This window comes from Protomyctophum bolini (assembly GCF_963924005.1).
Source record: "Protomyctophum bolini genome assembly, chromosome: 18".
In the NCBI taxonomy this organism is placed as follows: domain Eukaryota; kingdom Metazoa; phylum Chordata; class Actinopteri; order Myctophiformes; family Myctophidae; genus Protomyctophum; species Protomyctophum bolini.
The window spans coordinates 4,767,135-4,779,617 of record NC_137879.1 but is presented as its reverse complement, the minus strand read 5'-3'; the positions used below and the strand labels follow the sequence as shown (position 1 = coordinate 4,779,617).

At 43.0% G+C, this 12,483-nt stretch overlaps 1 protein-coding gene and 1 long non-coding RNA gene across 3 annotated transcripts in view; both read right to left on the bottom strand.

Annotated features, from left to right (window-relative positions):
- Positions 1 to 112: 112 nt before the first annotated feature.
- On the bottom strand, positions 113 to 3,328 carry LOC308332848. The gene is made up of 2 exons (XR_013965755.1): positions 264 to 3,328; positions 113 to 219 (listed from the first exon to the last, which is right to left on the bottom strand). It is a non-coding gene; the product is annotated as an uncharacterized lncRNA (long non-coding RNA).
- Positions 3,329 to 3,451: 123 nt separating this feature from the next.
- The window catches only part of LOC308333372 (neurabin-2-like), a 67,652-nt gene continuing 58,620 nt past the window's right edge, over positions 3,452 to 12,483 (bottom strand). For both annotated transcript variants that reach the window (XM_080789746.1, XM_080789745.1), the window contains exons 11-15: positions 11,769 to 11,924; positions 10,964 to 11,017; positions 6,906 to 7,135; positions 4,402 to 4,498; positions 3,452 to 3,940 (exon numbers count right to left, since the gene is read on the bottom strand). In XM_080789746.1, coding sequence (XP_080645872.1) covers positions 3,890 to 3,940; positions 4,402 to 4,498; positions 6,906 to 7,135; positions 10,964 to 11,017; positions 11,769 to 11,924 — 588 coding nt within the window. In that variant the 3' untranslated portion in view covers positions 3,452 to 3,889. The remainder of the gene's footprint in view (positions 3,941 to 4,401; positions 4,499 to 6,905; positions 7,136 to 10,963; positions 11,018 to 11,768; positions 11,925 to 12,483) is intronic.

Here is a 12,483-nt window from a genome sequence, read left to right as displayed (position 1 = left end):
TCGTTTCTCATCATTTTGGACCGTGGGCTATAGCCCATACCGTACGGCATACTATAGCGCGCCGTTTTTCATCATTTTTGAAGATTTGAAAAAAATGACGAAACTTTACCAATCACTGTTGACCATTTATTCACAAAACATACAATGCAAAGCATGTGCCCTGTTACTGTACAAGCCTCGATGTTATGAAATACTCATAATCATGTGCCCTGTGCAAGCCTCCATATTATGAAAATACTCATAATCATGTGCCCTGTGCAAGCCTCCATATTATGAAAATACTCATGCCCAATAATTTCTTTGTTGGTTTTATTTTCAATTTGTAACCGTAATCTTTGCTTTTAAAGTTGTCCCGTCCGTCCTTTACACATGATTCTCGATACAGTTTAGACTTTTGTTCTAATATCCCGCTTGCATTGCTTTCGTTGTCAGTTTTGTTCGCGTTCGTCTTCTAACTCCGTTAAGCTCACGACGACTCCACCATTCCCCCCCCCGCTATGTTATAAACATTAAGAGCATCATTTTAAAATATTTCAGTCTTATCTGAACTATACAAACATACTTGGTAAATGGGGGTTGACACAAAGACTCAAGTTCACTTTTCTTTAAAGGTGTGCGTGAATTGTAAAGCCCGCTGAAAGTCTCATGCGGGGAAATGGGCCCGAACTGCAAGCTCACAACGCCGTCTAAAGGGTTTGTAATCTGGGTGGGAACTGGACCCAACATTTGGTTCCATCACATTTGGCAAAACCGTTTTATCACGCTGTCCGTGTCAGAGGCTGAACCGATACTGTACTTGTACTGTGCTTATAATAATAATCAAGGGTTATAAAAAATAACCCAGACAAGCACTTGGCATTGTAGGCATTACATTTGGCTTTGACTTAGTTCGACAGATAAATAGTGAAAATGGCCAAACTACAAGCTCGACACCTGAGGGAACTTGTAGATTGATTGGCTATTTTCACAATCTTTGCCACTTACTTCTATTTCTGATAGCTTTAAGGGTCTTAAATGTTATTAATTTGCAACTTTACAAATGTGCAGATACCCTGTATACAGTATGTATAATGTATATTGTTGGTTTGTTTTACTGTTGAGTGAGGAAACAATGTTGACCTCCCCAAAGTTATTTGGGAACTTCCATGGAGGTCCTGACCCCTGGTTTGAGAAACGCTGTGCTATATAAACTCTTCCATTGCAAGGGCCACCCACTCTGAGAATACCGACAGGTCAATTTTTTTAAATATAGGAATTTGTATAAAGGGGACTGTTAAGTAACCTGACTCTGCCAGCTGGGGGCGGTATTGGGTAACCACGTTCCCCAACACAGCATCCATCTGGGATCTCTCAGGGAGTTGTGCTAACGCCGAACCACTCGTGGTTCGAACCAATCAGCGTGAGCTAAGGGCGGGACATGTGCGAAACCGGATGTGACGGTATATAGACACGTCAATATGATTGGTTGTGTTTGCACGCCCACACGGTGATAGACAGACGGTCCATCCAATCATCTACCAAGTATCTTGAAAAAAAGGAACAGCCCTGTCATCGAATTTGCTCCCGAGATCCCAGATCCCAATAAGCTGTGAAACAAATTTGTGTAGCAAGCTTCTTAATTGGATCTGGCAGCGTCAGGTTAACTGTTCAGACAATCATTAAAATAAACCTGGAATCATTAAAAAATCCCATTTCTAACCCTATGGTGCAACGACACGTGAGCTTGAAGATCGGTTCATTTCCGGGCGGCGCAAACCAAATGGGGCGTAACAGGCATGTTGTACCTGGCAGTGTGTATTCTGTGTGCTGCACACTGACTGTGTGTGTGTGTGTGTGTTTCAAGTGCAGCTGCTGGTTAAGAGTCTCTGCAAACGTTGCTTTGCTGCTGCTCAGCGGCCATTGTTGTTCATCTTAGGACCGCTCCCCCCACCGTTCCAATTTGCGTTTCCATAAAACAGCAGTAGTCCAGTACAGTACCAGTTATTACACCAAGTCCTTTTTTGACAACATCCACTTTTTAAGAGAAGGGAGACGAAAGGAAAAAAAAGAAGAAAAGATTGGAATCCGTTTTCCTTTTTGTGGCACAGCAGTTTCGGAGGCTTAGTTGTTCCTCTGGTCCTTTTTTTTTGTAATGTTTTATTTTTTTCCTTTTTGTTTTTGTTTTTTTTTGTTACACGAGAGGGTTTCGGAACTACCAGAGGATCATTTTAACTCGTTCATAAAGCATTAGGAGAGTTCCATGTGTAAAAAAACAAAAAAAAGAACCAAACTAAAAATATCACACAAAGTGCTCCGGGAAAGTAGGCAGCAGTTGGTACGGAACATATCGGTGATTTGTGGGCTTTTTGTGTACATTTCAGCAAGACTGTGTACATTTCAGCAAGACTGTGTACATTTCAGCAGACTGTAGACTGTGTACATTTCAGCAGACTGTGTACATTTCAGCAGACTGTGTACATGTCATGGACTGTGTACGGTACGGTCCTCTTCTCTCGGTCCATGAATTCCTTCTCAGCTTTTCTTTTTTGACACGTTTTCCAGTGAAATCACCACCAACGACGCTCGACCACGACATCCTCCTCAGTGCAGCAGTAGTAGTATCCTTTCCTTCCTTCCTTTCCTTGCTTCCTTCCAATTTACACAGCGTCCCCTCCTCTAAGTCACATAAACTATACACCCCCCCACCCCCCTCCTCAACCTCAAATCTCATTAGTTTATATTATGTCGAATGTTATACACATTAATAAAATATGTACAGGCCAAACTTTGTTTGATAATAAAACACGTACGGTATTCATCACATCTGTACAAAACTCGGGAGAAGGGGGGGGAAGGGGGAAGAAAAAACAAAATAAAAACAGTTTTCACAAAACCAGTAGGAAAAAAAGGTGGAATTTCATTTTGGCAATTAATTAAAACGCAAAAACAGGGAAGGAAAAAAAAGCATGGTTTCTAATCGACAAAGAAAAAATAAAAAACAAAATAGGTGGGGTTAGAAATACTGAACTCTGGGAATCGACGGGGGAATAGGGAATCTGGGAATCTGGGAATAGCCACGGCTAAGAACGACTGGATGTCTCGTCGCGTCTATTCGCTCTATTCGCTCCCCCCTCCCGGGGGATATGAAAGCGTTTAACGTAAATCAATGGGTTAAAAAGGGGGTTACGGTAAGAATAAAAAGATCATAATGCAAGAAATACAAAGCCTGAGGATACATACATATACAGGAGGCCAGTGGTTCTCAACCTTTCCTGGGATCTGGGCCCACCTTGGAAATATTATTTTTTAAATAAAAAGCGATCGCGGCCCACTCCTCTGTTGGGCCCCGCCGTTCTGTTGGGCCCCACCCCGTACTCTGTTGGGCCCCACCCCTCTGTTGGGCCCCACCCCTCTGTTGGGCCCCACCCCGTACTCTGTTGGGCCCCACCCCTCTGTTGGGCCACACCCCTCTGTTGGGCCACACCCCTCTGTTGGGCCCATGGCATTGTCATCGATCAATTGATTGTGCTCTGGCTTGGATCAATAGACGTTTTTCTTTTTTTAAATATATCTTTAAGAAACATAATTTCATATAGTCTTTTTTTTAATATATTGTCATATTATCATTAAAATCGTATCGTGTTTGCCAATTTAATTCAGGGGGTCGACGTTGCTTGCTATCCCCTTCGCCGTGGCCCTATCAGAAGGTTGAGAATCGCGGCGCTAGGCGACCAGAAACCAAGCTTAAAACGTTAGAGAGAGAGAGAGAGAGAGACAAGAAATACCCTGCGGTTCACTGTAAAAAGTACAACAACACTAGCATGTCGTCCTCCATCTTTAAAGTCCTTTAAGCTTTTCATGGTGATGGAGGAACTACCAGGGAATGGGATGATCAAAGGCCATCATTATATTATAAAGGCTCCGACTTCAGCTCCTCAACCCTGCATTCCAGGTCGGCAACCTGAGAAAAAGGGAAGAAAAAAGGTAGAAAAAACAAAGTCACACCGACCCGTGTGAAGTGAGGGGCACTCTTATCATCATACGTCATGACGTGACCAATTAACCATATGCAAAAAAAAAAAAAAAAGCTACTACTGTGGAAGGGTTATCATAATAACAATTTACTTATATGGATCCTATAAAGAATTTAACCTGGTTCTGGTCGGGAACCCCTTTTGGTATTAGCATTATGTTATGCTTTAGCTATTGAAAAATAGCACATCTACAAGCTCATAGCGCGCCACTGAGTGGCGCGCTACGAGCTTGTAGGTCTGCCAAGAACCACTGACCATAGAAACATAGCTTTTTCAGAAAACTGTCAGGATGTAGAAGACATTTTTTTAATCTGATCTCAGGTCAGAATGGGTTAATATGGGTATGGTTTTTGCACACTCAATTCATAAGCTCTGGCTGATCTCTCACCTGTTCCTGGAGCTGTCCCGACTCCTCTTTGAGCAGCGAGGTCTCGGCTCCATCTTGTGCACACCGCTGCGTCTCCTTCTTCAAGTACTCCACCTCCCTGCCCGACCAAAACACACACACATTACTCCACCCACCTCGCCACACTTTCACGATAAAGTATAAATAGCAGATCTACAAGCTTGTAAAAAAAATTCTACAAGCTTGTAAAAAAAACAGCTGCAGATCATAGCGCGGCACCGAGTGCCGCGCTATGATCTGCAGCTGTTTTTTCCAATAGCTGATCTGCAGCTTTTTTTCCCAATAGCTAAAGTTATAGCATAATCCTTAAAACACCAAAAGGGGTTCCCGTAAAATGTCAAAGCTCATGGTGTCCTAATTTTTTTGGGGGGGTATGTCATGGGTGAAAAGGCCCAGAGGAAAAGAATAGAATATAATGTATGTCGGTTAGTCTGTGTAGGTATATGTGAGTCATGTATTTGTTTGTGCAAAAATGGAGAAAAAAATAAAATGATTGAAAGAAAGAAAGGAAAAGAATAGCCAAAGTGGTGACGTGCGTTGGTGGGTTTCCTAAAATAGTGGATCAATAGAAAGTACTGACAAAGAGCTTGTGTTGGATCCATAGAGCACCGCAGTTTGACATCACTGCCACTAGAGGGCGCAATCGCCCTGGATCACAGCTATTGAAATCCCCCCCATAGGGGAATGGTAGATGGTGTCATATAGAGAAGAATGGCAGTGCTTTCTGGACCCACTGAAAAATCAGCCATTAATTAATTCTCATCGTGATTTACAAAAAATATATATATATATTAATTATTTTAAGCCTAGTAGGAACATGTTTAGTTTCCCTGAGGGAAGGGCAATTACTAGGTCATCTGTATCGGCCAATGTTGGTCTTAAAATGCGGTATATGCCGGTATCGAACAGATATCAAAACAATATGTCCGTTTAAGCAGATGTTTTATTTTACAATAACTCTGTGTGAATGTGAAGCTGAAAAGGCTTTTCGTGACGACGAATGAAGGCTGCACATCATTTCCTTTTTCTGGAGGAAGTAAGTAAGTAGCCTTGCCGAGCCATGAGGCCCATAGGGGCAGGAGCCTATCTCCTGTTTCTGTAGCGTGAGGCAGCTTGATGTACAAGTACACCCCCTGGACATGACACTAGTATGTCGCATCATGTCTTCCTCCATTTCTGGAGGAAGCTTCAACAATTTAAAAAAATACTACCTAGGAGCTGTTTATGTTGGAATATGGGCCAACATTTAGTTGTTTTGAGTGTTCGTTCATATGCATGATTCTGAATTATAAAAAAATAAAATACAGAATGAGATCATATCGACGTCAGTTTATATAGTTTTATATCGGTTATCGGGCCATTTAACAGCAATTGATTACATGGGATATCGACACCGGCCATCCCTCCTCCAAGCACAGACGTTATCAAATGTAGCTCCATGTCATTAAACGACACAGAGTCACATTTCGGGCGGTTTGGGGCTATTTTTGGAACACAGTTGGAACAGTTGACGTCACTCCCCCCTCCCCCCCTCCCCAGGGGAAGATAAGAGGGGTGATGTCAGGACTTCAGTACTCTATTACTACTCTAGTACTTTAAATACTCTAAAGTACTCTATTGGAACACAGGTTCCTTTATATACTGGTCTATAGTACTTTATATTACTCTAAAGTACTCTATTGGAACACAGCTTCCTTTATATTTTGTCCAATTCCAGAAAATAAACAGTATTTTGGACGAAATGAGACTTTCCACCCAAATAAGTGTGTTCTCTTACTTCTGCTTATAGTCACCAATGTACACAGTTTTTAAATGTACAAATATTTATTTAAAAAATGGGTTTTTTTCTTCTTCTTCTTCTTCTTTTTTTACATAATAGGTTAGCTATATAACAACTAGTCGACTAGTAAATTAAATCAAGACAACTGAAAACAGATCAGTCATGCTGGAGACAGTGTGGCCACAAGGGGGCGGGCCACGCTCATATTTTCTGGTCTTGTCCTAAAATTCAGAAATACTGGCAGGATATCCACTCCACCTTGGAGACCATTCTGTGTTTTGAGATACCTCTCTGACTGTTTCTTTTCTACTGTTGGGAAATATCCCTGAAGAGTTTCTAACACATGATAAATATTTAATCAAGATCCTCTTAGCGTCAAGTAAAAAAGCAATCACACGACGCTGGTACCAACAGGACCCACCAACGAAAGATCAATGGATGGACATTATTGAGGAACTGTATTCTATGGAAAAACTAACATTCATACTGAGACTACAAGAGGATAAATTCTATAAAAAAATGGGAAAAGTGGAATCTCTTCTCTCAGCCTAGCGATATTGCAATAGGATTTCATTGAATGTTTGTTGTAATTTTTCTTTTACTTTTTGTCTTTTTCTTTTCGTATAGTCTTGTTAGTTGTGTTTTCTTGTCTGTTCTTCAAAAAATGACTAGAAGTGAATGCCCTCCATGTAGTCGTTGTACTTACTTCTGCTGGTACTCCTTGATGAGGCGCTTGGCCTTGCCGTACTTGCGCTCCAGGGCCTGGTACTGGGCCTGGGTCTCCTTCAGGTGCTCGTCCACCGCCTGGCAGAGGCTCTGCGCCTCCATCCAGTAGCCCTCCAGCTTCTCCATGCGCTCCTTGTTCTCCTGCAGCGTCTGCTCCAGCTGGGCCTTGTCCATGCGCCAGCGCTGCTTGTCCTGCTCCGCGTGATGCAGCTGATGGAGAAGGAGAACAATATTTAACCCATTCTGACCTGAGATCAGATTCATACGAGGTTTCCACTGGACACACACTGGTCTGATTAACCCATTCTGACCCGAGATCAGATTCTAAAAATGTCAGTCGTTCTTCGATTTTTCTAAAATAGCAGACCTACAAGCTCGTAGCGCGCCACTCGGTGGCGCGCTATGAGCTTGTAGATCTGCTATTTTTCAATAGCTAAAGCTAAAAAAGGTCTTCTACATCCTGACAGTTTTCCATTCTGACCTGAGATCAGATTCTAAAAAAGGTCTTCTATGTCAGTCGGTCGCTCTTCGATTTTTCTGGGTTCCCGCCCCAGAATGGGTTAACCATCATTAGATTACTATGAAAACAGGGCCTGGGCCGTGGCTCAGCGGTCCAGGCACCTTGGCCGGTATAGTCCGAGTCTGGCAGTGTGCCGCGGGTTCGACTCCCGATCCCGACGGCCTTTAGTGCATGTCTTCCCCCCCTCTCCCATCTCTCTCCCCCATTTCCTGTCAGCCTACTGTCTGTCCCTCCATAAAAAAACATAAAAAAAAGATTACTATGAAAACCTGCATCTCCGTCCCTCCGTCACTCACTCACTCCATATATGGGTTGTCATGTCAGTCCATCACGCCTCGTCGTGATGACATCAGACATTAGTTGTGACCGTACAGGTCGCAGATTTTACTATGAAGACCTGCAAAACCGTGTCGATTTTGGCAGCACATTTAGATTTTAGTTTTAGTCATTAAAGTCTCTTGAATAGCTTTCATTTAGTTTTTTTGGTATCGTCTAATGGATGACGAGAGTCACAGTATCACAGCTAGAACAAGTTGTTTGGTAAAAAGGGACATTTAATCGTCTGTCAAATGTTTCACTGCACTTTACTCCGAACGAACCGTTGCACTTTCGTCTTGCGATTGCTGCACGCATGCCTTCAGGGCGGCTTTGTCTGAATTAGCTGTTAACGAAGTCCACACCCACAACACCAGAGGGAGTGCAACGAACCATGTACAACCCAGATTCGGCACAAACAAGGGACTAAATTATTTTCGCTCCTATGCCACCAAAATATAGAACGCCCTACCAACCAACAGTCATTAAGACATGCAAATCCCTTGACTCCTTCAAAACCGCTCTCAAAGGGCACCTACGGATGGCTGCAATTCTAAAGTGGCCCCCGTAAAATCTGAATCCCCCCCCTTTTCCCCCTCACTGTATATGTTTCTTTTCCCTTTTTACCTCCTTTTATGATGAATTCCTGTTCTGTTCTTTGTCTATATAGAAGTGTCTATTTGTACGTCTCTAAATGTTTTGATGAATTGAACAAGGTGGACCCTCTTGTAAACAAGTGTAATGCTTAATTGGGGTCGTCCACTCACAGTTAACAGTCTTTGTATTGAGTTTGTGCTTGTGAAATGTACTGTAATTCTGCAAACTGTTATATAAATATTTCAATCAATCAATCAATCAAAAAGCTGGTGGGCCTTGATGGGAGCACACACTGTCTTTTAACCTAGAGACGTTTCGACGCTCTGAGGAGTGTTTGGTTTAGAACATCCATTTTCAACAGACACAGCAGAAAGTGGAGGGACAATTACGGTAGGCACGCACTGTGCCAAGACAAATATGTGACACGTTCTCATCATGCCCTACTTGTCAAATCCTCTCCGGCTTGGCCCCAAAAAAGTGGTCTGTAGTGTTCAATTAAGTCCCATGGGGGTCACGTTTACTCAGGGAATAAAACTAAATAAGAATCGTGTGACTGAACGTTGTCCCATGCTGTCGTTTGTGACTAGTGCTCTGTTTCCTAATTTTTTTTAACACCTTTTGGTGTTTAAAGCATCATGTTATGCTTTAGCTATTGAAAAATAGCAGATCTACAAGCTCATAGCGCGGCACAGAGTGCCAATGTCCTTGACATGAATATGTTTGAGAACCACTGACCTAGAAACATGTTTTTATTTCCAGAAAACTGTCAGGATGTCGACGATGTTTAGGTGTTCTTATCATACTAACACCCAAAGTACAACCTTGAACTTTGATGCTAAAACCTGTGTTGCTGCTGTTCTACAGGCTGCCGACCGGTTGAATATATCACAGATTGAGGCTTTAACTAATTCTGTACAGGAACCAACCTTTTGGGGTTTCAAGAATTATGTTATACTTTAGCTATTGAAAAAATAACAGATCTACAAGTTCATAGCGCGGCACTGAGTGCCACGCTACTAGCTTGTAGATCTGCTATTTCTGAAAAATCATGAAAATGTGGCGCAAATCTTTGCTTCTTTCCCTGGAACAACATAATTATTTTCAGATGGGGGTCGGTGGTCAATTACATATAACTTTTGAGGTCCTTGACATGAAATATTGAGAACCACTGGTATAGAAACATGAGGTAAACTGACATCTTTTAAATTTCGATGTCAGGTCTAAATGGGTGGTTAAACAAATCCGTTGTTCTGGTTCATGGAAGATGCTTCTGAACAAGTATTCGAGTTTGACCACATTTTACAACAACTACTAACTGCAAATAGCCGATCTGCAAGACAGCAGAACGACTATTTTAAGTGCACGACATGCTTCCATAAAAAGACATGCCGACTGAAATTCTGTGGAATCCAAGTGACTGAAATCACACGACTGTGAACTTCGATGTACACTTCGATGCCTACGTATGAAACTCCCACACGACGTCTGAAATAGATACGCCTCGCGCACCGGACAAGTGGACTCAACATTGAAAACCGTGTTTAAAGCATTATGTTATACTTTAGCTTTTGAAAAATCGTGAAAATGTGGCACAAATCTTCGAATATATATTCTTTCACAGTGAATGTTTTTAACTCAAATCTTTGCTTCTGAGGGGGTCCCTTGAACAACATATTTTCATATGGTGGTCGGCAAAATACATATATTTTTGGGGGTCCTTGACATGGATATGTTTGAGAACAACGGACATAAGAAACATGGGTTTTTCAGAAAAACTGTCTTAGAAAACTGATTTAGAAGGCATTTGTAGAATCAGGTCTAAATGGGTTACAGAGTCTGTATGCTGCTCAGGCCTGCCTATAGCGCTGAGGACTCAGACGGCTGACTCAGAATTGAATTATAGTCCTTGTCAACACCGCGGCGCGTTAAAGGGCATTCTCCTCCATGTCGGCGTCAGACATGAAGAGGACTGGCCTGACCCCCGACGGCCGAAGACATGATGCGTCTGGACACGGTGAGAGACCTGTGTCTGGACACGATGAAGAGAACGTGTTGCTTTTCATGTTGCAGGGAAAGGAATATTACATGATATAACCCAGCGGTGCCCCAAAGGTAGATCGCAATCTACCAGTAGATCACAAAGGCTGACTACTAATATTTCAATAATATTTGGCATCTGCCACTTGAATTAAAAGGTGACTTGAGACATCAAAAGGCGCCTGTCAGCTCAAATCAAGCAATGCAACATTTTGTTTTCAGTGTTGCTGTGCACAAACATCGGTAGCATTATAAATTAAATACAAAAAAACCCTACCTATTCCATCTCTCCTCCTCTATTTCCCATTCCAAGTGCATTTGTCTTATATATATAATGCCAGCACCGCTATTCTAAAGCACCCTCAGGTACATATTTAAACTATTTTCAGGTGGGTAGATCTTGTTGAGCTGGTCATTTTGAAAGTAGCTCGCAAGTCAAAAAAGGGTGGACACCCCCCTGATACAACCCATTATAATGGATGGCAGCTCCCGGCTGTCAGGAGGCTGTATAGCGTCCGTAGAGGATGGAAGAGTTAGTCTGTGTTTGAAGGATTCATGGTTAAACTAACCTTCCTTTTCAGCTGCTGGATCTCAGCCTGCGTGACGGCATGTTTTATCTGAAGCTGAGACGGGGAGAGAGAGAGAGAGATAGAGAGAGAGAGAGAGAGAGAGAGAGAGAGAGAGAGAGAGAGAGAGAGAGAGAGAGACAGAGACAGAGACAGAGACAGAGACAGAGAGAGAGAGAGAGAGAGAGAGAGAGAGAGAGAGACAGAGAGAGAGAGATCAGAATGTTAGACACTGTACATTAGCAGTTGTGGAAAAACGTACTCTATGTAAAACTATGTTTTACTTACAATAACAAACAATGTAGACTTATTCTGTTAAAGATGGTGTGCCGTGGTTTTGTTCTCCAAGGAACAGCAATGTCCCTAATATATCCTAACCTATGTGACTATGTCCGTTTAGAGTAGCACTAGGTATCATTATCAGGCTACATGGTCCTGCTCACCTCCTTGTACTTGTGGGCCAGCCTCTATACATGGTCCTGCTCACCTCCTTGTACTTGTGGGCCAGCCTCTATACATGTTCCTGCTCACCTCCTTGTACTTGTGGGCCAGCCTCTATACATGTTCCTGCTCACCTCCTTGTACTTGTGGGCCCCTAGCTTCTAGACATGTTCCTGCTCACCTCCTTGTACTTGTGGGCCCCTAGCTTCTAGACATGTTCCTGCTCACCTCCTTGTACTTGTGGGCCCCTAGCTTCTAGACATGTTCTGCTCACCTCCTTGTACTTGTGGGCCCCTAGCTTCTAGACATGTTCTGCTCACCTCCTTGTACTTGTGGGCCCCTAGCTTCTAGACATGTCCCTGCTCACCTCCTTGTACTTGTGGGCCAGCTTCTCTGGGTCGGTCTCCAGCGGGGACATGTCCTCGTTCTCCGCCAGGTCGAACACCTCGATGGCGCTGGGGTAGGAGGAGGGGCTGACGTCCTCGTCGTCCTCCTCCTCTTCGTCCGTGCCGTACTCGCCGCCCTGCGGAGGAAAACGGGTTTATTTGTCAGCCTTTTTTGGCCTTGATGCCGTCGTAATGACTGTTTTTACATTTGCTGAAAATACAAGCTTGTAGATCAGCTATTTTCAGCATGCAACCAAGTGTAAAATGTCTTGTCCACTAGTCCCTTCCTACCATTTTAGTCTAGTTTTAATTCTTTGACGAAATTGTCCATATATTTAGTTAGTTTTAATCATCATAGCTTAGTTTTCATTTAGTTTTCGTCAGTGGAAAAAGGCAGTCGACGGACATTTTTCGTCATAGTTTTAGTCGAGGAAATCAACACTGCCTGGCTAAAACAGTCCATCACCCCACCATGCATGAAGTGTTACCATTATAGGGATGTGCTGAAGTAGCATCAGATGAACACCAGGTGGTGCCAAAGCCCCAGTCCAGCGACTGCAGGCTTTGTGTGAACCCATTGTGGATGCTTAGAGTTGCTGCAAGACCCGCTCTGTCTAACCCATTCTGACCTGAGATCAGATTCATATGAGGTTTCCACGGGACACACACTGGTCTGATTAACCCATTCTGACCTGA